Source organism: Heterodontus francisci, chromosome 23, assembly GCF_036365525.1.
Source record: "Heterodontus francisci isolate sHetFra1 chromosome 23, sHetFra1.hap1, whole genome shotgun sequence".
NCBI lineage: Eukaryota > Metazoa > Chordata > Chondrichthyes > Heterodontiformes > Heterodontidae > Heterodontus > Heterodontus francisci.
This window is the reverse complement of record NC_090393.1, coordinates 14,489,604-14,516,452: the sequence shown is the minus strand read 5'-3', so window position 1 is coordinate 14,516,452 and position 26,849 is coordinate 14,489,604. Positions and strand designations below refer to the sequence as shown.

The 26,849-nt window shown below is 44.9% G+C and overlaps 1 protein-coding gene across 1 annotated transcript in view; it reads left to right on the top strand.

Annotated features, from left to right (window-relative positions):
• Window positions 1–26,849, top strand: part of LOC137382900 (seizure 6-like protein) — a 145,080-nt gene that overhangs the window by 81,146 nt on the left and 37,085 nt on the right. The window contains exons 10-12 of the mRNA XM_068055478.1: window positions 13,348–13,544; window positions 20,113–20,307; window positions 24,990–25,181. Coding sequence (XP_067911579.1) covers window positions 13,348–13,544; window positions 20,113–20,307; window positions 24,990–25,181 — 584 coding nt within the window. The remainder of the gene's footprint in view (window positions 1–13,347; window positions 13,545–20,112; window positions 20,308–24,989; window positions 25,182–26,849) is intronic.

The window sequence follows — 26,849 nt, the reverse complement described above, 5'->3', positions numbered from 1 at the left end:
TACCCTCTATAAGGTTAAGGTCTTGCAATAGTCTGCTGCTCATGTCCTAACTCACACCAAATGCCCTGTGCTCGCTGTTAAACTACACCTTGATTTTAAAATTCTCATCCTTACTGTTAAATCCCTCCATGGCCTCGCCCCTCACTATCTCTGTAATCTCCTCCAGCCCCACAACCCTCTAAGATATCTGTGCTCCTCTAATTCCAGCCTCTTGAGCGTACCCCATTTTAATCACCCCACCATTGGTGGCCGTGCCTTCAGCTGCCGAGGTCCTAAGCTCTGGAATTCCTTCCCCAAACCTCTCCCTCGCTCTACCTCGCTTTCCTCTTTTAAGGCACAGCTTAAAACCTACCTCTTTGACTAAGCTTTTTGGCATCTGACCTAATGTCTCCCGATGTTGCTCAGTGTCTAAATTTGTTTTCTAATGCCTCTATCAAGCTCCTTAGGACATTTTATTGCATTTAAGGTGTCATATGAATATAAGTTGTTGTTGCTGATTGAGGAAGACAATTAACGTTTTGGGCCCATACTCTACATCAGAACTATAAGGTCTTATTAATAGGATTGGGAAAATGAAGGATAAAAATTTAATCTCCCACGGTGATGCACACGGTGGGGTAGATTTTGACTTTTGGTTGGCCAGCCATTCTGGCAGTGAAGAGGCCCGAGTCGTTTTTAAGGCTCATTTGAATTCAGCAAGTAAGCAGCAGGGTGTCAACAAGGATCCCATAGAATTCATACAGAACAGAAATAGACCATTTGTTAATTGCTGGCTCTTTCAAGAGCCATTCAATTAGTCCCACTCCCCTGCTCTTTCCCCACAAACCATGCAATGTTTTTTTCCCATTTCAAGTATTTATTCAATTCCCTGTTTAAGAGACTGTAAATCGGGCAGGAGTTTCTGCCAGCAAGGTCGGGGCAGGGGTCGCAATCGCAGAGGGTAGGACCCCGGGGAGAGAGGGGTGTCATGGTAACTGTGCGGGTGTACAACAACTGCCCTGGTACCAGCACTGTGCCCTGACTGTGCTGTTAGTGCTACATATGTGGTAAGATCCATCATTAGTGGCACCTTTAATCAGAGTACAGTGCGAAGGGTTAGATGCTCAGTTATTACATTTTAGAGGATATCGAGTGTACTGATATCCAGGGAAGAACAGGGAGAGTGTTACATCATCACTGCCAATTAGATTATTCAACTTCTTGTGGCACTGGGTGTCACTTCCTATGTTAAGTCACCTGTGGGAGGATTCTGAGGTCAGTTTCACCGAAACTGAACACTCCCCTTTATAAATCACTGGTTAGGCCTCAGCTGTTTTTAACATTTTGAGCTGAAATTTATGTTGCACAGCGGCGGATATGAACAATGGCGGTCCGCCTGCGCAGATCCACCGCGATATTAAACGCGGCGGCTCATTTAAATGGCTGGGGTGGACCGCCCCCGCCAATGACGTGGAAGGGGGCGGGCGGTCCGTCCCCGGCAATGGCGTCAGGCGCCACTGCGTAAGCACCGACACCATTTTTAACGAGCTTTGAGCCCTATATTGCAATTTAAAATTTAAAGGAGCATTGTTTTTTAAAAATTAAATAACTTGATCCTGACCCATCTCCCACTACCCCCAATAACCATTGAATTAAGTACCTGTCCTCATCCACGCCCCCACCCCCACCCCGCCAAAACACTTACCTGGTGCACCTAATCGTCCCCCACTAAAGTTCATATAGTTTAAACTTTACCCCTTCCCACCATCCCCAAGACCAATTAAATTACTCTGACGCTGCTCCTCGCCTCCTGCACAGAGAAACTTACCTGCTCCCCCCTCCCCGCCAGTTTTCCGCCTCAGAGCTATGGACGGAGATCCAAAGGCGCGCGAGTGCTGGCCATTGGCACCAATATCGGAGCAGGACAGACGGTAGGAGCAGGTAAGTAATTAATTCATTTATTTGCATTTTTTAAAATATGCAGAGTTTGCTCCTGTCGCCGAGTGGCGGGGAGGGGCCGTCACGAGGCCTCGCCTCCGCCGTCAATATCAGGCCGGGCCTTTCCGGCGTCCAGGCCAGTAGCAGGCCTTTGCCCATTGCATTTTCCACCCCCCACCACCCCCCCCCCCCGCCACAACCCCCAATGTCGGGAAGGCTGTAAAATCCAGCCCTTTAACTTCCCATCCGACCCAATCTACCAGTTTCTAGTGGTTAAAGTTACCCCCAGAGAGTACAAACGCAAGGAAGTTATGCTTTAAAACAAAGAAAAAGGACCTTATCTAGTGCTCAAAACCTCAAGATATCCCAAAGCCTTTTATAGTCACTGTTGTAATGTAGAAAACGTGGCAGCTAATTTGCGCACAGCAAGGTTCCAAAAAACAGCAATGAGAGAATAACCATCTGTTTTTAGTGATGTTGGTTGAGGGATAAATATTGGCTAGGACACTGGAAGAACTCCCCAGCGGGAGGTCTCTGTAATCAGAATGTGGCAGGAAGGGATAGAGTATACAAACTTAAGAGTGCGCCAGCAGATAAGGCTAGAGGTTGTGAACTAAGGGGGTTGTGGGGATGGGCGGGGGGCGGGGGGCAGTGGATGGAGGGGAAGGGTTTGGGTGCGGGGAGATTTAGAAATCCAAAGAGAAAGGTCGATGCATTGGAACAAAATAGCGTTGTGGGTAAAGACAATGGTAAAGCAGAATGGGACCTAAAGGGACAGAGAGTTTAACAAAAATTGTTCATCAGCGAATAAGGTCATTGCAGCGAAAAGAAGTAAAAGAAATGAAATTAAAGGTTCTTTATCTGAATGCACGAAGCATCTGCAATAAGATAGATTAACTAGTGGCACAAATAGAGGGACATGATTTAGATCTAATTGTCATTACAGAGTCATGGTTACATGGTGATCAAGGTTGGGAAATAAATATTCCAGGGTACACAATATTTCATAAAGGCAGACAAAATGGCAAAGGAGGAGGGGTAGTCCTGATAGTAAAGGATGACATAAGGACATTAGTGAGAAAGGATCTGGCCTCAGAAGATCATGAGGTAGAATCAGTATGGGTGGAAATTAGGAATAGCAAGCATCAGAAAACACTGGTGGGAGTAGTTTATAGGCCCCCTAACAGTAGTTGTACCATTGGACAGAGCTTTAAATAAAAAAAATATTGGAGCTTGAAACAAAGCAATGTAATAATTGTGGGGGACTTTCATCTTCATATAGACTGGGACAATGAAATTGGCAGGAGTGGTCTAGAAGATAAGTGTAGAATGTTTTGGGGACAGTTTCTTGGAGCAATGCATTGTGGAACCGACTAAGGATAAAGCTATCTTAGATCTAGTATTGTGTAATGAAGCAGAGTTAATTAGTAATGTCTTAGTAAAATATCCACTGGGAAATAGTGATCATAATACCATTGAATTGCAGGTTAAGTTTGAAAGTGACATGCTCCAATCACAAACAAGAATCTTAAACTTAAACAAAGCTAATTACGTATGTATGAAGGGTGAGCTGGTTAAGGTAAATTGGGTAAATAGATTAAAAGGTATGGCAGTAAATGAAAAGTGGGAAACCTTTAAAGAAACAATTCAAAATGTTCAACAAAAATGCATTCCGTTGACAAACAAAACTCAGCAAGAAAAACCCATCCGTGGCTCACTCAGGAATTTAAGGATAGTATTGGATTAAAAGATGAGGCTTACAATGTTGCAAAAATAGAGTTGCAAGTCTGAGGATTGGGATTTTTTTAGAAACCACCAAAAGGCCCCCAAAAAGTTGATAAAAAAAAGAAAAAATTAGTTTGAGAGTAAACTAGCCAGTAATATAAAAACAGATTGTAAGAGTTTTTATAGGTATATAAAAAGGAAGAGTGTAGCTAAAGTAAATGTTGGTCCCTTAGAAGAAGAGACAGGAGAAATTATCATAGTGAATGAAGAAATGGCAGAAGCTTTGAACAAATATTTTGTGTCTGTCTTCACAGTAGAAGACACAAATTTCATACTAGAAATAGGCAGTAACCTTGGGGCTAAAAAGAGTGAGGATATTAAGTACATTAATAGCAGCAGAGAAAAAATATTGGAGAGGACATAGGAGTCTGCAAAGGGATATAGATAGGTTAGGTGAGTGGGCAAAGATTTGGCAGATGGAGTATAATGTGAGAAAGTGTGAACTTGTCCACTTTGTCTGGTAGAATAGAAAAGCAACATATTACTTAAATGAAGAGAGTTGCAGAACTCTGAGATGCAGAGGGATCTAGGTGTCCTAGTACATGAAACACAAAAAGTTAGTATGCAGGTACAGCAAGTGATTAAGAAGGCAAATGCAATGTTGCCATTTATTGCAAGGGGAATGGAATATAAAAGTAGAGATGTTTTGCTAGAGTTGTACAGGGCATTGGTGAGACCACATCTAGAGTATTGTGAAATAAAAACAGAAAGTGCTGGAAATACTCAGCAGGTCAGGCAGCAACTGTGGAGAGAGAAGCAGAGTTAACATTTCAGGTCTGTGATCTTTCATCAAAACTGGCAATAGTTAGAAAGGAATTAGGTTTTAAGCAAGTGAAGGTGTTTGAGTGGGGGGAAGAAAACAAAAGGGAAGGTGTGTGATAGGGCAGAGGGCAGGAGAGATTAAATAACACAGATGACATGGGACACAGGCCAAGAGAGTGTTAGTGCTAGTGGTGAAAGACAAAGCATTAGACCAGAGAGAGTGTTAATGGCAGAGTAATGAGTAGGTCTGCCAAAAAGCACAAACATGAAAAACAGGCACATTGTTAAAAAATAAAATAAAATAATTTTAAAAAATAGAAAAGGCCAGTCATGTTTTGAAATTGTTGAATTCAATGTTGAGTCCACAAGGCTGTAGAGTGCCTAATCGAAAGATGAGGTGCTGCTCCTCGAGCTTGTGTTGATGTTCATTGGAACACTACAGCAGGCCAAGGACAGAAATGTGGGCATGAGAACAGGGGTGTGTGTTGAAATGGCAAGCAACTGGAAGCTTGGGGTCATGCTTTCGGACTGAGCTCCACTGCAATATATGTTCAAAAGCTTTTTAATAGAAACAGAACATGCTGGAAATATTCAATGAGTCTGGCAGCACCTGTGAAGAGAGAAACAAAGTTAACGTTTCAGGTCAATGACCTTTCATCAGAACTGACGAAAGATTTTCAACTTGACAAAATGTTATCGACCTGAAACATTGGGCTGAATTTTATGCCACCACAAAGAGCGGGATGGTGGCGGGGTGGTGGGGTAAAATGGAGCGGGAAGCTCCGGGAGCCCTTCCTGACCCGCTCCCGCCTCCGCCACCACTTTACGCAGGCCTGTGGCAGCGACAAACGGCCCACCCACCCCAGGCCAATCAAGGCCTTTAAGTGGCCACTTAACAGCGACTCAAGGGCCTTCGCCCGCTTCCACGCGGATTTTACGCATGGCAAGCGGGCATCCTAGACCCGAGAGAAGCCGCCAGGCAAAAACAGGCGGCTCTTGAACGTCCCAGGGTGGCCCTCATGATCGGGCGCCCTGCCTTGCCGGGGCCCAACTGATTATTCCTGGCGAGGCAACCAAAACTTACCTTTGCTCCAGGCTCCCCAACATCTTTTCTTCATATTGAGCTGTAGTCCCAGCAGTGGCCACTGCTCCTGGTGGCGCTGCTGGGACTATGAGCTGCCGGCCCGCTGATTGGCCAGCAGCTCTATTAGGCGGGACTTCCTCCCTCAAGCGGGTGGAAGTCCCGCCTCAGAACAATTGAAGCCTGGCGACCCGCAAAATACGGGTCGGATCCCCAGGCGAGGTGGAAGCAGGTTCGCCACCGACTTTTGAGTCGGTGGCCGCTTCCCGTCCGCCTAGGGTAAAATCCCGGCCATAAATTCTGTTTCTCTCTCCACAGATGCTGCTGGACCTGCTGAGTATTTCCTGCAGTTTCTATTTTTATTTCAAATTTCCAGCATCCACAGTAACTTGCTGTTCTCAAAAGCTTTTGTTGGATGAGACGGTTAATGGGGCAGATTAAATACAAAAGCACGCAAACTCATTAAAATCACAAGGGATGAGGGGGGTTTAATGTCTTTTTTAAAATCTGATTGTGTTTAAAGAAACTACATTTGTATGAATCGCTGTGTAATCCTACCTGTGAGAAAAAGGCTTTGCACATCTTCTCATTCAGACAGATGCCCCTACTTATTGTGTTTAATGTTTGATATTTATAATCTGGTATTGAGGGAAGCAGCACTTTTGTGAGATGTTTGTGCCCTTAAGCTAATTTTGTACATTTGCTACTGTTTAAATTTGGAGCTGATACTTCGAAACATGCCCCTTCACCCCTCCAATTGTCACCACAATTAAGATGCTTTTACCTTGCACTGGTGCTGTTGACTGCTGATGTGCCATTCTCCTGCAATCACTGCTACATGTGCAAGTAAACAACTTGCATTTGCGTAGCGCCTCTAATGCAATAAAATGCTCCAAAGCACTTCACAGCAGCAATTATCAAACAAAATTCGACACCGAGCCACATAAGGAGATACATGAGGAACAGGTGACCAAAGAGGGAGGTTTTAAAGGGAGAGAGTGAAGTAGACTGTGTTAAAGTAAGTTGGTGAAGAATAGAACAGGAGCCAATGCTCACACACTTTTATAAGCCTTTATTTAGAGAGCTATACATCGCAAACATACATAGCATTTGACCGAGTATGGCATCAAGGAGCCCTAGCAAAACTGAGGTCAATGGGAATCAGGGGGAAAACCCTCCGCTGGCTGGAGTCATACCTAGCGCAAAGGAAGATGGTTGTGGTTGTTGGAGGTCAATCGTCTGAGCTCCAGGACATCACTGCAGGAGTTCCTCAGGATAGTGTCCTAGGCCCAACCATCTTCAGCTGCTTCACCAATGACCTTCCTTCAATCATAAGGTCAGACGTGGGGATGTTCGCTGATGATTGCACAATGTTCAGCATCATTCGTGACTCCTCAGATACTGAAGCAGTCCATGTAGAAATGCAGCAAGACCTGGACAATATCCAGGCTTGGGCTGATAAGTGGCAAGTAACATTCGCGCCACACAAGTACCAAGCAATGACCATCTCCAACAAGAGAGAATCTAACCATCTCCCCTTGACGTTCAACAGCATTACCATCACTGAATCCCCCACTATCAACATCCTAGGGACTACCATTGAAACTGAACTGGAGTAGCCATATAAATACCATGGCTACAAGAGCAGGTCAGAGGCTAGGAATCCTGAGGCGAGTAACTCATCTCCTGATTCCCCAAAGCCTGTCCACCATCTACAAGGCACAAGTCAGGAGTGTGATGGAACACTCTCCACTTGCCTGGATGGGTGCAGCTCCAACAACACTCAAGAAGCTCGACACCATCAAGTACAAAGCAGTCTGCTTGATTGGCATCCCATCTACATACATTCACTCCCTCCACCACCGACGCACAGTGGCAGCAGTGTGTACCATCTACAAGATGCACTGCAGCAATGCACCAAGGCTCCTTAGACAGCACCTTCCAAACCAGCGACCTCTACCAACTAGAAGGACAAGGGCAGCAAATACATGGGAACCACCACCACCTGCAAGTTCCCCTTCAAGTCACACACCATCCTGACTTGGAACTATATTCCCGTTCCTTCACTGTTGCTGGGTCAAAATCCTGGAACTCCATTCCTATCAGCACTGTGGGCGTACCTACCTCAAATGGACTGCAGCGGTTCAAGAAGGCAGCTCACCACCACCTTCTCAAGGGCAATTAGGGATGGGCAATAAATGCTGGCCTGGCCAGTGACGCCCACATCCCATGAATGAATTTTTAAAAATACACCTTCTCACCCAACAACCACAGTTTCAGTCTGTCCCTTTTTAAAAGGAGCACAAGTGGATCCCCAGTTCATGCCCCACCGCCTGCATACAATTAATATACAATGAACAGAGAGGTGGAGAAGTTTAAGGAGGGAATGCCAAAGGTTAGAGCCTAGGCCGCTGAAGGCGTGAAGTGATGAAAATTGGGGATGCACAAGATGCCAGAATTGGCCAGAAACCTGATGTCACCTGATGAGAGAAAATATATTTTCATTATGGGTGTGCCACTGTACTAACAATCTTGTCCTCTGTCCTCACGATGACTTCGGTGAGCCAGCATGCCTGTGTTGTGTTGTGGTGTAAAAGCATAGTGATGCAAGCTGCTGACCCATGGGACCAACGCAGAGTCATTTTCTTCAAATCAGGTGCAATAGGCCCAAAGGGAAAAGGCAAGTTTTATTCAGCTAATCATTGATTGATTGTAAAGTCTTATGAGGATAAAATGTCCCGTGTTCCTGCCCCAGCTCTCCTGGACAGGCTTGATTCAGAAGAGTTTACCAAACATACTTCCAATGGGATCTACAAGGAAGCGAATAGAAAGGAAGAAAGACAGACAGACAGACAGAAAGAAAGAAAGAAAGAAAGAAAGAAAGAAAGAAAGAAAGAAAGAAAGTAGGTTTTTTAAAGGGATCGCCAACTACTTTCAAGTTAGTTGCAGATTGATTTCTGCTGGATGTTGCTGTGTTAGTGGAAGTGGTGGTTTGTACTGTTACTTAAAAGTTGCTCAAGTCTACAGAGAGTGCTGTGGCAGGTGCTGAAGGACTTTGTCCTGACTCCAAGGATTCTGCACAGTGCACTTGTTCCCAGACATGGCTGGGCTGCAGTAGTTTGCATTCCCCTTGGCCTGCAGCATGACAGGGAGAATAAGCAGAGCTGACGCAGAGGAAAATAAGCTGCTGGAAGAGGATGGAGAGGGAGAAGGGCTCTCAGTAGGAGGCCATGTCTGCCCAGGGTCTTCAGGGAGTAATTCTTCTGCCCCTTCCTCAGTGAGGAACAATGTGTGAGACATCTGTGCTTCACTGAGGAGGTGCCCAGTTAAATCTGCCACCTGCCGCAGCCACAACTGCAGCCTCAGAGCTGGGCGAGGATAGCATTGCCAGTGACTGCGAAGGTGACAATGACCGTGAACTTTTATGCATCAGCCTCCTTCCAGGCTGGAGCAGACAATGTTTGCAACATCTTCCAGTTCGCCGTCCACTGAAACAAAGAGTCATTTTGCCACAGAAGGCCATTCAGCCCATCGAAACCAAGACGGCTCTCTGTGGAGCAATCCAGTCTGTGCCATTCCCCACTCTATCCCCATTGCCCTGCAAGTTTATTTCTCTCAAATGCCCATCCAATTTCCTTTTGAGATCATTCATCGTCTCCACTTCCACCACCCTCGTGGGCAGCAAGTTCCAGGTCATTCCCACCTGCTGCATAAAGAAGTTCTTTCTCACACCCCTCCTGTATCTTTTGCTGAAACCTTAAATCTGTGTCCTTGTACCATCAGCTAATGGGAACAGCTTTTCTTTGTCTACCTTTTCAAAACCTGCCATAATCTTGAACACCTCAATCAGATCTCTCCGCAACCTCCTTTACTCCAAGGAGATTAACCCCACCTTCTCCAATCTAACCTTGTAGCTAAATTCCCTCATCCCTGGAATCATTCTGATAAATCTCTTTTGAATCCTCACATCCTTCCTGAGTATTGTATCCAGTCCTGGTGACCAGAACTGCCTGCAGTTCTCCAATTGTGGCCTAACCAGAGCTTTATAACGGTTTTCTGCTTTTCTACTCAATACTTCTATTTATGAACCCAAAATCCCACATGCGAAATACTCTCTAAATATGTCCTGCTACCTTCAAAGATCTATGCACCTAAAGGAGATCACTGAGGCTCTGTATTCCAAGAGCACTGAATACACTTCATTCCAGTTCCGATGAAGGGTCACTGACCCGAAACGTTAACTCTGCTTCTCTTTCCACAGATGCTGCCAGACCTGCTGAGTGGTTCCAGCATTTCTTGTTTTTATTTCAGATTTCCAGCATCCGCAGTATTTTGCTTTTATTACACTTCATTCCATCTTGCCAGAGAGAAGCAGGCTAAGTGAGCACATGGCTTCATGAGGTTTGCAGACTTTCCCATGGTGTTGGGTGCCATTGACTGCACACATGCCACTTTGCGGGTGCCGTATGTAAGTTCTGAGATACACCGCAACTGAAAGGGCGTCCAATTCCTCAATGTTCAGTTAGTGTGCAACCATGCTTAGCGCAGGTCAGTGCGTGGTATCCTAGTAGCAGTCCTTATGCCTTCATTCTGTGGCAGTCCGCTGTACCATCTGCATTTCAGCCACGGCGATAAACCAGAGGGTGGCTACTGGGTGACCAGGGCCATCCGCTGAAACCATGGTTCATGATTCTGGTGCATGACCCATGCACACACGAGCTGCATTCATACTCGTGCCCAGTATATCAGCACGTACATTTCCCACCTCTAAGCTATCCTCTAAAGTATGTGCAGTGTCAGTATCTGAGCTGGTGGCTGTAAGTGTGAGAGCGCGGGATGGTGTTTCTTCTTCATCACTGTCTTTCTGTTCTTTCATCTCTTTCTCTTCCATCACTGTCTGACCAAGTTACAGTTCTTGGCTATCTGAAAGGAGAAAGGCACAAAGGTGGGTTGGTGGTATGGGGAGCAGGGGATAGCAAGAGATGCATGCTTACACTGTCTGCAGCTTGTAAATCAGAAAAGATTGTGGGATGAGGGGTAAGTGGGATGCGAGAAGAAGGCTTAGGTATGAGAATACCGTCATCCTCTATGGTTTCAGCTTCACCACTGGCCACAGTCTCAATCATGACCATTCCAGTAATGGACAGCAGCATCTCCTCCATTGGGGTAAGGACATACAGACTTGTCTGTCCCCTGCCAGTTAGGTGCTACTGCCGCCAGATATGTGCTACCTTGTCCTGCAAAAGAGAGGGAAGTGTTTCAGTGAGTGTGGCACTATGTGTTTGGGTGATATGGTTGTCACGGTTGAGTAACTGGCAGTGGGTGCAAGCTGCAAGATGTGGGTGTAAGGACTGTGGCAGTGCTAAGTGTGTGAGGGTGAGGTGAAGCTGTGAATACCCGGTATGAGTCCTGATTGATAGAGATTGTTGGTAGGTGAGTAATGGAAGTGTGGTGAATTGAGCAGTCTCTGAGGTTAGTGGTTCAGTTGGTCAATTATGGCATTTGAAGATTCATTAGTTGACCTTCACCACTCGTGTGAGGTCATTGAACTTCTTCCTGCACTGCATTCAAGTGCTCAGGGCTAGACTGCTGGCATTGACAGTGATGGCTACCTGCTCTCACTGCCTTTAATACCTGTCTGGAGGGCCTCCTGGTGCCCCACCCCACCCCGCGCCCCACAACAGTGGATAGAAGACATTCCTCCTCCTCCCCAGTTCCTGCACTAAGGCTTCCAATACAGCATCTGAGAACCTTGGAGCACGTTTTTTCCCCCTGATATGCCATTGGTCACTCTTCTTGCGGGTCAGACACTCTTCTGCAGCCACTTCCAGCACCTACTCCAACCAAAATGCACCTGCCCTTTAAGAGGTCCAGACCAGCTTTAAGTATTGCTAGCCACTCACAAGCCTTGGCCCCCTACTAAGCCATACAGCCACTCAACAGCATATTTAGCACCAGGCTGCACTCTACAATCATTTAAATCGGCAGGCAGCACAAGGTTTACAGGCTGCCTGCAAGAGACCTGGGTTAACCACGCATCGCTATCCCAGCACACAGAGGTGAGTTTGGTGGTGTTTTCAAAACCAAGGATTTTACATAAAAACTCCTGTAAACAGGGGCAATTTCTTCAGCACTGCAACCTGCCTGAAGCATTCTAAACCCAGCGTCTGACACCACTCTGAACCACACAGCATCAGTAAAGAAGGAAAATCATTTAATGGGTATTCAGTCTCCTAATGTGCAATTCTCATTGGCATGCATGCTGTGCAATTGGTTTTTAATGGGACATTTGCACTTCCAGAACAAGGTGCTGAATAGACTTTAATGAATATTAACGGCAGATTCGCCGTACAGGAAGGAAGGGGTGGGTGGGAGTTGGGCGTGGGTGGAAAGAGGACTTTGGGGAAGCCATATGTGATGTATTAGCAAAGCCTGGGTCCCTACTGGACATAATTTGTTTTCCTATTAACTGTGGCAAAGCAATTAAATCAGATTTCATCTGTTTTAGTTCCTCGGTCTCTGCCCACTTCATTTTATTCACAATTTATTTTCCACTCTATTCCAACCCCTGCTGCATGGAAATCAATATATCATTCTGAAAAATAAAAGCTTTCTTCTGTTTCTCATGATTGAAAACGGGATGCTCGCTTGGTTCGATTAGTAGTCCTCTTGCCTCTGAGTAACAAGGCTGGGAGTTTAAACCTCCGTGCCAAGAGTTTGAGCTTATAGTCTAAACTGGGGGCTGCTGAACTCTGGGAGGTCTCTCCTTGATGCTAAAGCAAGATCCTGTCAGTTGAATCTTGAAGATCTCATTTGAAGAAGCGCATTGCGTTCTGGCGAATGTTCAATGTCCTACCCCCTATGTGTCTCTCTCGACCAAAACCACCAAAAGAAAAACAGAAAAATAAGAGCAAAATACTGCGGCTGCTGGAACTCTGAAATGAGAACTGAAATGCCGGAAATACTTAGCAGGTCAGCAGTTCTAAGAAGGTTCGCAGACCTGAAACGTTAACTCTGTTTCTTGCTCCACAGGTGCTGCCAGACCTGCTGAGTATTTCCGGCACTTTCTGTTCTCATTTCAAAAGAAGAACAGACTTTAGGCCCCTCGACTATGATATTGAGGGGCCTAATGTCTGTTTAAGTACACCTTTTAAAAATTAATTATCGGTGCGGGCGAAGGGCCATTCAGATGCTCAGCCGCCACAATAACCAACTGCAAAAGATCTTAGATTTTTTTTTTTAAGTTAAGTTTTCTGTGGAGCCAAGAGGGGCAGGAGTGCTCCTACAATCTCCACAATCCTGGCAATCAGCTCCCCGCACACCCCTTCACCCACCACCTTCACTCTCCACTCCAAACACCACCACCCCCCCACCCCACAAGAACTTACACAAACGCCACTATTGGCGGTCCAAAATTCATGGAGGCTTGACAGGCACCAGCAGCTGACCCCAAATAGGTAGATGAGGCCCCAAGACCCAGTTTCAGGCCGCATTTGGGCCTTTGTTTCAGGTGAGTGAAATGGCTGTGTGTTTGTGTGTATATATATATATATATATATATATATATCTTTTGGACAGGAACAGGCTCAGTCAATGCCCCTGCTATAATCCATAGTCTCCTGAAATTCACTGTCGAGGTTCATTCATGAAAAACGACAATTGGCCCTGAGGTACTGGAGCTTGGTTCATACCCATGGAGCTGCACCCTAACATGGGGCAGTGACTTCAAGGCTGGAAGAGAGAAAATAGACGAACAAATTGCGAATGTTAATTGTCACTTTCTTTGTCTTCCTCTTGCACAGCCTGAACCTCACTAACAGTGACATCTTATCCCTGTATGATGGAGATGATTTAACCGTGAGGATTCTTGGGCAATACGTTGGAAGCAATGCCCCATTAAAAGTGTATTCCACGACCTCTGACCTTACCGTCAGATTCCATTCAGATCCAGCTGGCTTGATTTTTGGAAAGGGACAAGGATTTATCATGAACTATTGTGGTGAGTAGCATTCTTTTTCTGGAAACAATAATATTTCAGCATTTCAACAATTTTCTATTCACATCGGGAAATGCCCAAGGTACTTCAAAGAGACTTAACTAAAAAAATGGAAACTAAGTCATAAAAGGAGGTATTGAGAGAATGACCAAAAACTTTGTTAAAGAGGTGGGTCTTAAATTAAGAATAGCCAGAAGGGTGAAGGGAGGCAGACTCCGAAGAAAGGAGTGTTCGAGAGAGGGTTCTAGAGCTGAAGGGGGTTACGGAAATAGGAAGGGACAAGGCCAAGTGGGGTAGAGTATAAAAGTAGGGAAGTCTTGCTATAACTATACAGGGCATTGGTGAGACCACACCTAGTGCACTGCATACAGTTTTGGTCTCCATATTTAACTGTCTGTGTTTCAGACAGTTCAGAGAAAGTTCACTAGGCTGATTTCTAGGATGACGGGGTTGTCTTATGAGCAAAGGTTGAGCAGCTTGGGCCTATATTCATGGGAGTTTAGAAGAATGAGAGGTGATCTTACTGAAACATATAAGATTCGGAGGGGGCTTAACAGGGTGGATACTAAGTATGCTTCCCCTCGTGGAGGAATCTAGAACTAGGGGACACAGTTTCAGAACTAGGGGGGGTCTCCCATTTAAGGTGGAGATGAGGAGGGATTTCTTCTTTGGAATTCTGTACCCCAGAGAGCAGTGGAGGCTGGGTCATTGAATATATTCAAGGCTGAGCTAGACAGACTTTTGATCAACAAGGGAGTCAAGAGTTATGGATGGCAGGAAGGAGAGTAGAGTTAAGGTTACAACCAGGTCAGCTATGATGTTATTGAATGGCGGAATAGGCTTGAGAGCCAACTGGCCTACTCCTGCTTCTATTTCTTATGTTCTTATGAAGAGATTTAAACACAAGGATGAGAATACTAAATTCGAGACAGTGGGGGAACCAATGTAGGTCATGAAGTTAATGGACATGTGGGACTTGGTGTTGAATGGGATACAGACAGGAAAAGTTTGGATGAGTTGGCTGAGGAGTGGAATTTGAGAAGCTGGCCAGGAGAGCTTTGGAATAAGTCGTGTCTGGAGGTGACAAAGGCATGGATGAAGGTTTAGTGATGGGCAATCTCTGAGTGTGAGGCATTACCCCTACACATGAGAAAGTGGAGCCTATGCAAGCATCAAAGGTGGCCATTTCAGTGAGATGGAAGCTGAGCTGTGCCTTTGTGGCTCTGGAAAGTTCCACAGCACTTGCTGAGACGCCACATGCTTTCTAAGGAAAAGCAGCACAGTGCTAGCTGTTTTACATTACTTTGCAGGTTGCAATTGGCTGGGAGTGTGAGCAGAAATACATTACTGAATGTGCTGACCTTGAAGCAAAATCTGCTATTAAAAAAAATGTGAGCAGAATCAAAATTTGAAGTATTGTATTATTGACAACCAATGGCTGTAACATTGCAAAGGATAATTGCAGGTCGAGGCAAGCAAATGAAACCCCTGTAAATGGAAATATACTGTAATCATTTCCACTTAAATCCAAAATGAGCATTAAATACTCAAATTAACTGCAATTGGAATATAAAATAAAGATGTTTTCCTTTTGAGGGGACACTCCTGAGATCTCTGGTGGTTCCATTTCTAACCGTGCTCTGGAATTCAACCATGGTGACCCACAGGCTCCCTGGTCTGATCTCAGTCAGTGTAGTAGGAGATGTTCTGGTGGTCCTCAGTGCCCCTTGACTAGGAAAGGGAAAAATCCCCCTCGGTTTCAGCTTCTGATTTCTATCCAATGACTGCTATTGGAAAGTGTGTATCAGAGGGGGTGCCCTCCCACCACCACCCACGACTCCCACACCCACCCATTCCTGCCAAGGGTCCTGCCAATATGAATATCTGGGTTTGCACAAGACAAATGCCACAGAGGTGAGGTACCAGAGTGTGGCCATTGCCAATGGCGCTGACCGTATATCCAACAGAGCAGAACGGCTGATAGAAAAGCATACAAGATCCTTGGCTTTATCAATAAAGCCATAGAGTACAAACAGTGAAAGATAGTTATGCTAAACTTTTATAAATCACTTGTTAAGCCTCAGCTGGAGTATTGTATCCAATTCTGGGCATTATGCTTTAGGAAGGATATCAAGAAGCAGTCCGTGTAGAAATGCAGCAAGACCGGGACAATATCCAGGCTTGGGCTGATAAGTGACAAGTAACATTCACGCCACACAAGTGCCAGACAATGACCATCTCCAACAAGAGAGAATCTAACCATCCCCCCTTGTCATTCAATGGCATGACTATCGCTGAATGCCCCACTATCAACATCCTAGGGGCTACCATTGACCAGAAACTGAACTGGAGTAGCGATATAAATACCGTGGCTACTAGAGCAGGTCAGAGACTGGGAATCTTGCGGTGAGTAACTCACCTCCTGAATCCCCAAAGCCTGTCCACCATCTACAAGGCACAAGTCAGGAGTGTGATGGAATACTCTCCACTTGCCTGGATGGGTGCAGCTCCAACAACACTCAAGAAGCTCGACACCATCCAGGACAAAGCAACCCGCTTAATTGGCACCCCATCCACAAACATTCACTCCCTCCACTACCAACGCACAGTGGCAGCACTGTGTACCATCTACAAGATGCACTGCAGCAACGCATCAAGGCTCCTTAGACAGCACCTTCCTGACCCGCGACTTCTACCAACTAGAAGGACAAGGGCAGCAAAAGCATGGGAACACCACCACCTGCAAGTTCCCCTCCAAGTCACACACCATCCTGACTTGGAACTATATTCCCGTTCCTTCACTGTCGCTGGGTCAAAATCCTGGAACTCTCTTCCTAACAGCACTGTGGGTGTACCTACCTCACATGGACTGCAGCGGTTCAAGAAGGCAGCTCACCACCACCTTCTCAAGGGTAATTAGGGATGGGCAATAAATGCTGGCCTGGCCACCGACACCCACATCCCATGAATTAATTTTAAAAAAGACCTTGGAGGGGGTGCAGAGGAGATTTACCAGAATTATATCAGGGATGAGGGACTTCAGTTATGTGGAGAAACTGGAGAGACTGGGATTGGTCTCCTTAAAGCAGGTAAGGTTAAGGGAAAGTTTAATAGTGGTGTTCAAAATTGAGGGGTTTTGAGTAGATTGGGAGAAACTATTTCCATTGGCAGTGGAGATGGTAACCAGAGGACCCAGATTTAAGATAATTGGTTCAAGACCCAGAGGGGAAATATTATGATCAGGAATGCACTGTCGAGCAGGATAGTGGAAGCACGTTCAGTAACTTTCAAAAGGAAATGGATATATACTTGAAGCAGAAAAAACTGAGGAAAGAGCAACGGAGTGGGACTAATAAGTAGTTTTTTCAAAGAGCCAGCACAGGCACAATGGGCCAAATAGCCTCCTTATGTGCTGCATCATTCTATGAAAGGATAGGAAGAAAATTGATTGGAAAAGAAAGGTGAAAACAAAATTGTCTCTTTGTGTGAAAACCATATTGTGTCACTTGCACATAACATGTGTTTCTCCGAGAGATTTTCACTAGCTGATAATCAGAACTGTCCATTTTCTTGTCAGGTGAGTATGTTAATATATTCACACCCGCCATAATCTAGAAGTAGCATGTAAACACATTCAAAGGCTTCAATTAAACTAAGTCATTAATAGACACTTTTAAACTGTATAATTACAAGACAGTAAATTTGTTGGCAGTGATGTATAGGCAGTAATTCGTTCTTGGCTGGTTTGATATAAACAGAAAAAGTGAAGCTTAAGTGATTTATGAGGATGACTGAAGCCATGGGATTGAATTATTGCTTCAACATCAGAGCCAGACACCTGGTGCTCTCTGCTTTGCTTCATTTCTACTTGGATTTTCTTCCCCAATTACCTCCCTTCCTCTCCCCAAGAAGCTAACTCACGCTGGGGGATAATTCAATAGACAATACAGCTCTCCGCTACCTCATCTAAGCAGCCATATGTCCTGTGTGACCCTACACAGTGAGCTATTCAAACACAGGGTGGCAGCACCAACAAACCTGTCCTTATCTTTAACTGATGTGTAGAAGATCGCCAAATGGTAATCGGAAGTAGAAACACCCAACAGTTGCTTTTTTGTTTCTCTTTCTCCCTAACTGAGGTACCTTGAGAGCAATTTTAGTGTTCTACCAATGCTCTGACTGGGGATCAGTTAACTCAGTGACAACCCCATCATTGAACCCAGAGCCTTTCTGGTCCGTATAGCTTAGTACTACCTAACTTAATTATCCACTGAGCATTGAAGATCACTACAGAACTATTTACATGTTAGTGAGGTTCTGTTGACATTCTTATAGATATTGCATTAATGCATCAATTATATAGTGCCCTTCACAATGTCAGGACATCCCAGAATACTTTACTGCCAGTGAAGTGCTTTTGAAGTGTAGTCACTGTTGTATTGCAGGAAACGCGACAACTAATTTATGCACAGCAAGCTCCCACAAACAGCAATGTGATAATTACCAGATAATCTGTTTTAGTGATGTTGGTTGAGGGATAAATAAATATCTCCACCCAAGACTGAGATCGATAGATTTCTACATATTAAAAACATCAAGGGTTACGGGGATACTGCAAGAAAATGGTGTTGAAATAGAAAATAAACCATAATCTCATTGAATGGCAGAGTGGGCTCGAAGGGCTGAATGGCCTGTTCCTGCTCCTATTTCTTATGTTCTTATGAGAGGGCATTCAGGGCCTCATCTGAAAGACGGCACCTCCGACAGTGCAGCACTCCCTCAGTACTGCAGTGGTGCATCAACCTAGATTTTGCGCTCAGGTGTCTGGAGTGGGACTTCAACCCACAACCTTCTGATTCAGAGGTGAGAGTGCTACTGAGCCACAGCACTCACATTGATTTTTACTGTAATGAGGAGATTCCAAGGAAGGAGGACTGCACTAAAATCTCCTAATTCAGTGAAAAGGTGGGGGGGGGGGGGGGTGGCTTCAAGTGTTGACCAGCCCCCAACTGAAATGCAATAACTCCTCACAAGCTGCTGAACCAGGGACTTTCCTGTCCTCCGTAGCTCATGCCCACAATTGGGGAAATGAGTGTGTTGAAGTAATGGGAGCCCACAAGAGGTTTCTTGATCCAACCTTCTTGACTGTGTTATTGGAAGATAACATTCACTGCAGCTAATTTGATTAGCTTGACAAATGGGAGGAAATAACATTAATTGTGTGATGTGAAGGGATATGGCCATTACACTACCTCATGGCAGATTTAGATTTAGAGATACAGCACTGAAACAGGCCCTTCGGCCCACCGAGTCTGTGCCGAACATCAACCACCCATTTATACTAATCCTACACTAATCCCATATTCCTACCAAACATCCCCACCTGTCCCTATATTTCCCTACCACCTACCTATACTAGTGACAATTTATAATGGCCAATTTACCTATCAACCTGCAAGTCTTTTGGCTTGTGGGAGGAAACCGGAGCACCCGGAGAAAACCCACGCAGACACAGGGAGAACTTGCAAACTCCACACAGGCAGTACCCAGAATCGAACCCAGGTCCCTGGAGCTGTGAGGCTGCGGTGCTAACCACTGCGCCACTGTGCCGCCCAGATCAAGGGCCCAGTCAGCATTCATATTGCCCCTTTCTAATCCATGATGTTTTTACTTCTGCCAGCAACAGACCAAGTTTCCAATCTTCCTTGCTTCATTTGCTTTGATTCATAACTCAATACACTGCTGTGTATCAAACAGACAGAAAAAAAGTCATATTTTCCCTGAAAAGTGTAATTGAGCAGCTTTAATTTTGTTCTTCCATAATTTCTTTCTGCATAAATAAATAATAAGTGAAGAATCAGACTCACAGGACATTGTAAATCTGCCTCAGCCATGAGGTACAGGTTCTGGGCTAGCTCTCACAGTTATTAAAGGGGCACCATATGTTTGTGCTTTTCGACTTCATCTAGGCCCAAGACTTGAGCACCTAATGTTGGCTGGCACTCCAGTGCAGTACCAAGGGATGCCCCACTGTCAGAGGTGCCATCTTTTGGGTGAGACGTTAATCTGAAGCCCTGCCTTCCCTCTCAGGTTGCACCATTTTGAAGTGCACCAGTGCCAATATTTATCTAATCGTTGTGACAGATTATCTGGTCATTATCACATTGCTGTTTGTAGAACCCTGCCGTGAGTAAGGGATAAATATTGGCTGGGACGCCAGGGGAACTCCCTTGCTGTACTTTGAAATGGTGCTGTGAAATCATTTACCTCCATCTGAGAGGGCAAATGGAGCCTTAGTTTAGCATTTCATATGAAAGACTGCAGTCCCAACAGTGCTGCACTCCCTTAGTACTACACTAGAATGTCAGCCTAGATTTTGTGTTCAAGTCTCAGGAGAGCAGCTTAAACCCACAACCTTCTGACTCGAGGTGAGAGTGCTACCAACTGACACTGTGTGTGGGTTAGAACCTTCAAAAGAGGATTAAAGTGGTGTGGGGGATGGAAGGTGATCTGCTCAATGACTCAATATTTGGTTTTTGACTCCTATATTTGTCTTCTCTTCTTCTTGCAGAGGTTTCTAGAAATGACACATGCTCAGATCTTCCAGAGATTCCCAATGGCTGGAAAACCACTTCACACAGAGAAATGGTCCGTGGAACCATGATAACCTATCAGTGTGATCCAGGATACGACATCTTAGGAAGTGACACCCTCACATGCCAGTGGGATCTCACGTGGAGCAATGATCCCCCATTCTGTGAAAAAAGTAAGGGAAGTCCATTGTCCCACATTGCTGCACCAAGCTGGGAGTCAAGGGAATAACTCTAATAATGTACATATATAATTGAAATACAAAAGTGGTTCTGGAGGAGAACTGCTACTTGGATTGATAATGGACTTCTGCTGATCTATAGAGCTGAGTTTTAGCACAGGCTTCAGGACCCTGATGATGGGCTGGAAAGCGAGTTCCGAGCCTGCACTTGCCGACAGCGAGGCCAGCTCAGCGGTTTTACCAAAGGTGGCCTCCTAATCGTCCACCTGTGGGTCTGCTGTCCAATTAAGGATGGCAGGCGGTCTCCCAATGCTGCCGGCCCAATCAGAGAGTGGCAGCTCTAGAGCCTTAAAAACCGCACCAGAAGAAGTGAGCGCTGCTGAGGCAGGCAGAGACCTCGAGGGCTCCTCAAAATGGAGGCAACCTCGAACAGGTTTGTAAAAATTACAATTTAAGGGGCCGAGGGTGGTAAGCACTGTGTAGCAGAAGGGAAAACCCTCCAGGGGAATCGTTGGGGCCATGGGGAGCTGCCTTTCCTCGCCGCAACCCCCTCTTTAGAACATGGAGCCTCCAGCTCTGATCGCCCCCCCGAGCTTTGACAGAGTGGCCGCCTCCATGAAATTGGTGGCCTCCCCACACAGCGGGTGCCACCCTGCCATCAGCTAAATGCCGGCTGCCCCGTAAAATGGCCCATAATCGGGTCCTTCATTATGCAAATCAGCTTCCTGCCTCCGTGGGTCCACCTCACATCTCACCGCTAAGAAATTTCTCCAGTGGCAGGGCAGCGATGGGGAGCTGTCCCAATGTGGCTCCCCAATACTCTACCCCCTCCTCCCGCCTCCGTTACTGCCACCCGGGGGCCGGGTAAAATTCAGCCCATAGAATTGAATGTAACACACAAATTAGGTGCATACTAACACCTCCACCACATTATCAATTCTCATTTTTATAATGTAGTGAAGGTACTATCCAACCTACTGTAAAAATACCACGCACATGTCTCTTTTTGAACCCTACCGCTATAGGGCCCTAATGACTTGTACATCAGTGTTTTTATCACTATGTTGGTGAACAACTTTTTTAGATTTGGATTTACAGTGCTGGAAATCATTTTCCAATGTCAGGCACATAACTAATATTTTATGGATCAAGGGGCTGAGATGCATTCTCAGGGAAATGCTCGGAGGATTTTGACAGCATTATCGTTGCTGATATTGTCTATAACTTCTCTTTGCCTGGCAAGCAAAACTATGACTGATGCGCAGGAGATACTGCACGAGCAATATATCCAGAATGAACTATTGCTTGGGCTCCACAAGCAATCTATCATTTTCCTACAGTGAACTGTGATGTAAACCAGTGATTGATACCACAACAGTGTATTTGAGCAAGACGAAGTCAAGCTGCTTGTAACAGTACTGTGCTCTCAGTTGGCATATATCTGTCTGTCAAAGGACAGGTGATTATCCAAGGAAAGGGTCAAATATGCCCAAACTGGACAGTCAATATTATACAGGCTTGTAAATCTCATTAGCATGTTAGTGAATATGATAGGATGGATTTTCCTGTTCCTGCAACTGGGACTATTGCCTGGGTGCAATGAATATGTTAATGTAATTAATATCGCTGCATTTAGTGACACCATTAACATGATTTGCAGTTGCATTGCCAGAACAATAATCACCCAACACTTCACCTGGAATGTGTAATTTGATGTAGTCAACACTACCGAGGAATGCACAAAGGGTTCAACTCTCAGGGGGGGGGGGAGGGGGGAGGGTCTTCCATTATAATTGTATGGAATGTTAACTGTAACCATGGTACTTACCGACACCTTCAGGAAGAATGGTGAGAAACCCGCTGAAGCAGATTAAGAGCAAAGACAAGTAATGTATAATTTGATGCAGTCAGGCTGTCAACTGACAGGACTGCATTGAACCTCTCTTCTGACATTCCCTACATGGCTAAGTGCAGAACCCAACAATGTAGAGCTCTTGACCACAGCACAGTGCCAACACGCATGCCGGGTTTGAGCAACTGAGTGTCGTCACAAGCCTGCTCAACATCCGCTTGGACTTGCTGCAGTGTTGACTCCGACTTAATATATGAGCATAAATTAATGGATGGAAAATCAGGCAGGCTGCATTAGAGCTCCCATCAGCATTCATTATACCCAGGCAAATTACAAAGCATATTAATGACATCCGGAGATAGACATTATCAAGCCAATTTTCCTTTGCGTTGTTTCCTGGGTGCAAATCAGAGGTAAAAGAGAGGCGTGATGCTGAGCCTCCATCCCCTTTACATTGCACGGGGATTTCTTATGAATCCCCTCCTGTTCTTGTGGCAACAGCATGGGGATCTTATGGAAAGAAAATGCGAGCGACCTAATGGCTCCTACGTTAACATCAGCGGACAACCGTTCGCAGGTTCAGCGAGAACAATCAGGTATTGCTCCTTTGCGCCCGCTCAAATCAAAGGGCATGGAGGGCCCAAAATGATAGATGGCCGTTTTTTTAAGGTCCAGCAGTGAAGCTTCAATAGCCAAATGGCCCTGCAGCTGATGGCCATTGACCTTTTGCAGGCCTCTCAGGCTAGCAGGGATGATTAATTTAGCTTCCCCACTACCAGGCAGTAGACCCTGACAGATCGTGGACTGCATCTGGGGAATATTGGTTTATTAAGATGATGTGAACCCAAAAAACAATTGGGTTCAGGTTCTCCTCGATTTCTTTCAGGAAGTGACAGCCCAAATCAACTGTGTTGAACCCTACGATGATGTATATTTAGAATTGCCAAAGGCTTTTGATAAAGTGCCACATGAAAGGTTATTAAATTAAGCTCAAAGCTGTGGGAATTCAAGGCAAAACATGAGTATGGATAAAAAAATTGGCTGAATGGAAGGGAGAATATGTACTAGTTAAAGGGGTAATGTCAGAGTGGAGAAGTGCTGAGGGATTGTCCCAAGGCCCAGAATTGGGACCACTACTGTTTCTAATTTACATCAATGACTTGGATTCACAATGCACACAAAGCAAATTGCACATAGGCAGGAAAATAGGCAGCATGTGTAATCCATGAATGGTATTGAAATAGCTACAGACAAAATTGAAAGAAACCTGGAGTCCTCATCGACTCAACACTCAAGATATCCAGCCAATGCAGAGTAGCAGTCAACTAAGCCAATAGAATGTTGAGTTACAGCCAATACAGCAGAATATAAGTCAGAGGAGGTTGTGATTAAACTGTACAGGGCTCTGGTTGGACCACATCTTGAACACCATGTACAGTTCTGGTTGCCAAGAAAGGTACAATATAATGGTAGGTGATGGGGGAAAGAAACATGACTCAACCAATGGGGGGCAATGCAGAGAAGAGCCATTAGGCTCATCCTTCATGTCAGGGGTCTGAGTTATGAGGGAAGACTGGAGCATGTTGGGCTCCTAAGGTGGAAAGGAGGTCTTTGAAAGGTAATCTTATAGAGGTATATGATATAGAAAATGGTACAGAAAAGTTTAATCCAGAATACTAACTTTAAAGTAAAGTTTTCATGGGAGTAGGACAGAGGGACATAGGTTCAGACCAGTAAAAGGTAACTTTAAGATCGCATTCTGAGTTGTCCTCTTTCATGTGATGAGAGTTAATAAAAATGCAATGTTGCTGCCTTTCTCAGGTCAGATCCATTACAGAAAGAGATTGTGTTCTGTGGCATTTCAATCACCAACCTTGATAAGAACAATAAAAATCAATAAACACTGGCTCCAAATAAGAAACATTAAATGTATAATTTATCCTTTCTGTTAGTGCCTTTTGAGCAATGATTCTCTTCACGGTTATGCATGAGTTCACTTTCCTATCACCAGCTGAGGATTAATTCGCATCCGTACAATATAGCGGTAGGTGAGGGGGGAAAGAAACATGACACAGGCAGCAGCTACATTTATCAGAGGGGCTCAAGGGCATAGCCGAAATATTGGAACAAAGACAGAGGCAGAAGCAGAAAGATTAAAACCTTGGCAGCACAACTTGGCTCTAAACTCTTCCCCTTCACCTTATCCTCCCAAAATAAGATGCAATAAGTATGGATTTTTCAGAAGCACATTGCCCCTCTGCTCGTTTATTTCCAACACAAACATAATAGGTGAATGTGGATTATGGGTGAGAGGGTGGAGACTGTTACCAGCTTTGATGCGGTTAATGATGATGCCATTAGCAGCTCATACCACAGCTCCAAGGGTGAAGAAAGGAATGTTGTCAGGACGATGAGACACCAGGGTTTTCTAGTAGAAATGTGAGGATGGGTCTTGGTTTGATTATCATTGGTATTCAAGCAGTTTTTACAGAGAACTTTCCCTCAGAAATAGGGTATATTTTGCATATTCTGTGGCAGTTGCAGTGGTTTAATTGATCAAATCGTCTTTTCCCTTTGTTGTTATGTTCCAATAGAATCATATGCTATAAATTATTTGTGAAATTATGCTTTACTCCTGATATGACTAAAGATGCATATAACTCATTTTCTTTTCAGGGTTTGGAATTACACTGTTTGTTGTGTAGCGTAGTGGGGTATATTTCAAATGAAACATCTCTGGTTGAGCTTTTGCTTGCTATGTGCCCACTAGATAGTTGCAGTAAAGGTGTAATCTCTCTGTCTCCCTCTCTCTCTCTTGGTCTAGTTATGTACTGCACTGACCCTGGGGAAGTCAAACACGCCAGTCGCTCCATATCAGATACCAAGCTCCTAGTGGGATCCACAATACAGTTCAGCTGTGACCCAGGCTTTATATTGGATGGAAATGCGCTCGTAACATGCTACAGCCGCGAGACTGGTACCCCCTTGTGGACATCCAGACTTCCACATTGTGCACGTGAGTCAAAGTGAACTGAGACAGAGTTTTAGAAGTATCATTATAATGGCTGTTTGAACTCCTTCAGTGGTTAAGTCAGTAAAAGCAGCACCTGCTTAACTATACAGACCGGAGCGATTCCACGTTCAGTTCTTGCTTTACTGTAAGTTAGTTCATTTCAGCCCAGGGAGGAGAAATTGACCAAGATAGTCCTTTCCCCTGACTCCTCTCCCTCCTCCCTCCTCCCCCACCCTCTCCCCTCTCCCCTCGCTCCTATATTCCAATTTGAGTTCCTAACCCTGTTTTGATTTTTTTTTAAATTAATCAACTATAAAGGCACTCCTTTCAGCTCTTTGTCCAGGAGATCAGATTTTTGAATGGTTCTTTATCACAATGTTGGTGTTGCTGCTCCCTTCGTGGACCAATTGGTAAATATACAGTTCAGTAGAAGACTGAGCCACCCGCTCTCGAAAATGGCCACTTCAGCAATGTGGTGGCAGTGACTGGGGACCCAAGCTCCAGCATGAGTCAGATGGGGAGAAGAATAAGACAAGAACCTTGTAATAGAACAAAATGTACTTGTATGAAATCCTGGAATATTGATTCCATGAAAATCTCATAGCTCATGAATAATTCCGCTTAAAATCAAAATAATTCACTGCAGAACAATGTCATCTCACGGCACTTTAACATGGTCCCTAAGGAGACGTGTGACAGGCCTGTTAATTGCTGTTCAGCCAAGAAGAGGTAGGCCTTATTAATAGTTAAAAAGAAATTGTTCTTCATGAAAATGTCTTGAAAGCAGGAAGGTTCTGATAGTAATTAATGATAATAAATATCAGTGAGGAGTTTCATTGCCATGCGGTGTTGTGTGAAATAAAAGGTAGGTAACGACACTGTGTCCTTGTACATGAATCACAGAAAGTTAACATGCAGCTACAGCAAGCAATTAGGAATGCAAATGGTATATTAGCTTTTGTTACAAAGGGAATGGAGTATAAGATTATAGCGTATAAGATTATAGAAGTCTTACTACAATTATACAGGGCATTGGTGAGGCCACAGCTGGAGCACTGTGTGCAGTTTTGGTCTCCTGACCTAAGGAAGGGCATACTTGCCATAGAGGGAAGGCAACAAAGGTTCACTGGACTGGTTCTTGGATTGAGGGGTTTGTCCTATGAGGAGAGATTGAATAGACTAATCCTATATTCCCTGGAGTTTAGAAGAATGAGAGGTGATCTAACTGAGAGACTTGGTTGAGGGAAGGACAGGATTGGCAGCTAAATGTTCCAGGATTTAGAAGCTTCAGGCAGGATAGAGGGGGATGTAAAAGGGGTGGGGGAGTTGCATTACTTGTTAAGGAGAATATCACAGCTGTACTGCGGGAGGACACCTCGGAGGGGTCGTGCAGCGAGGCAATATGGGTGGAGCTCAGGAATAGGAAGGGTGCAGTCACGATGTTGGGGGTTTTCTACAGGCCTCCCAACAGCCAGCGGGAGGTAGAGGAGCAGATATGTAGACAGATTTTGGAAAGATGTAAAGGTAACAGGGTTGTAGTGGTGGGTAATTTTAACCTCCCCTATATTGACTGGGACTCACTTAGTGCTAGGGGCTTAGATGGGGCAGAATTTGTAAGGAGCATCCAGGAGGGCTTCTTGAAACAATATGTAGATAGTCCAACTAGGGATG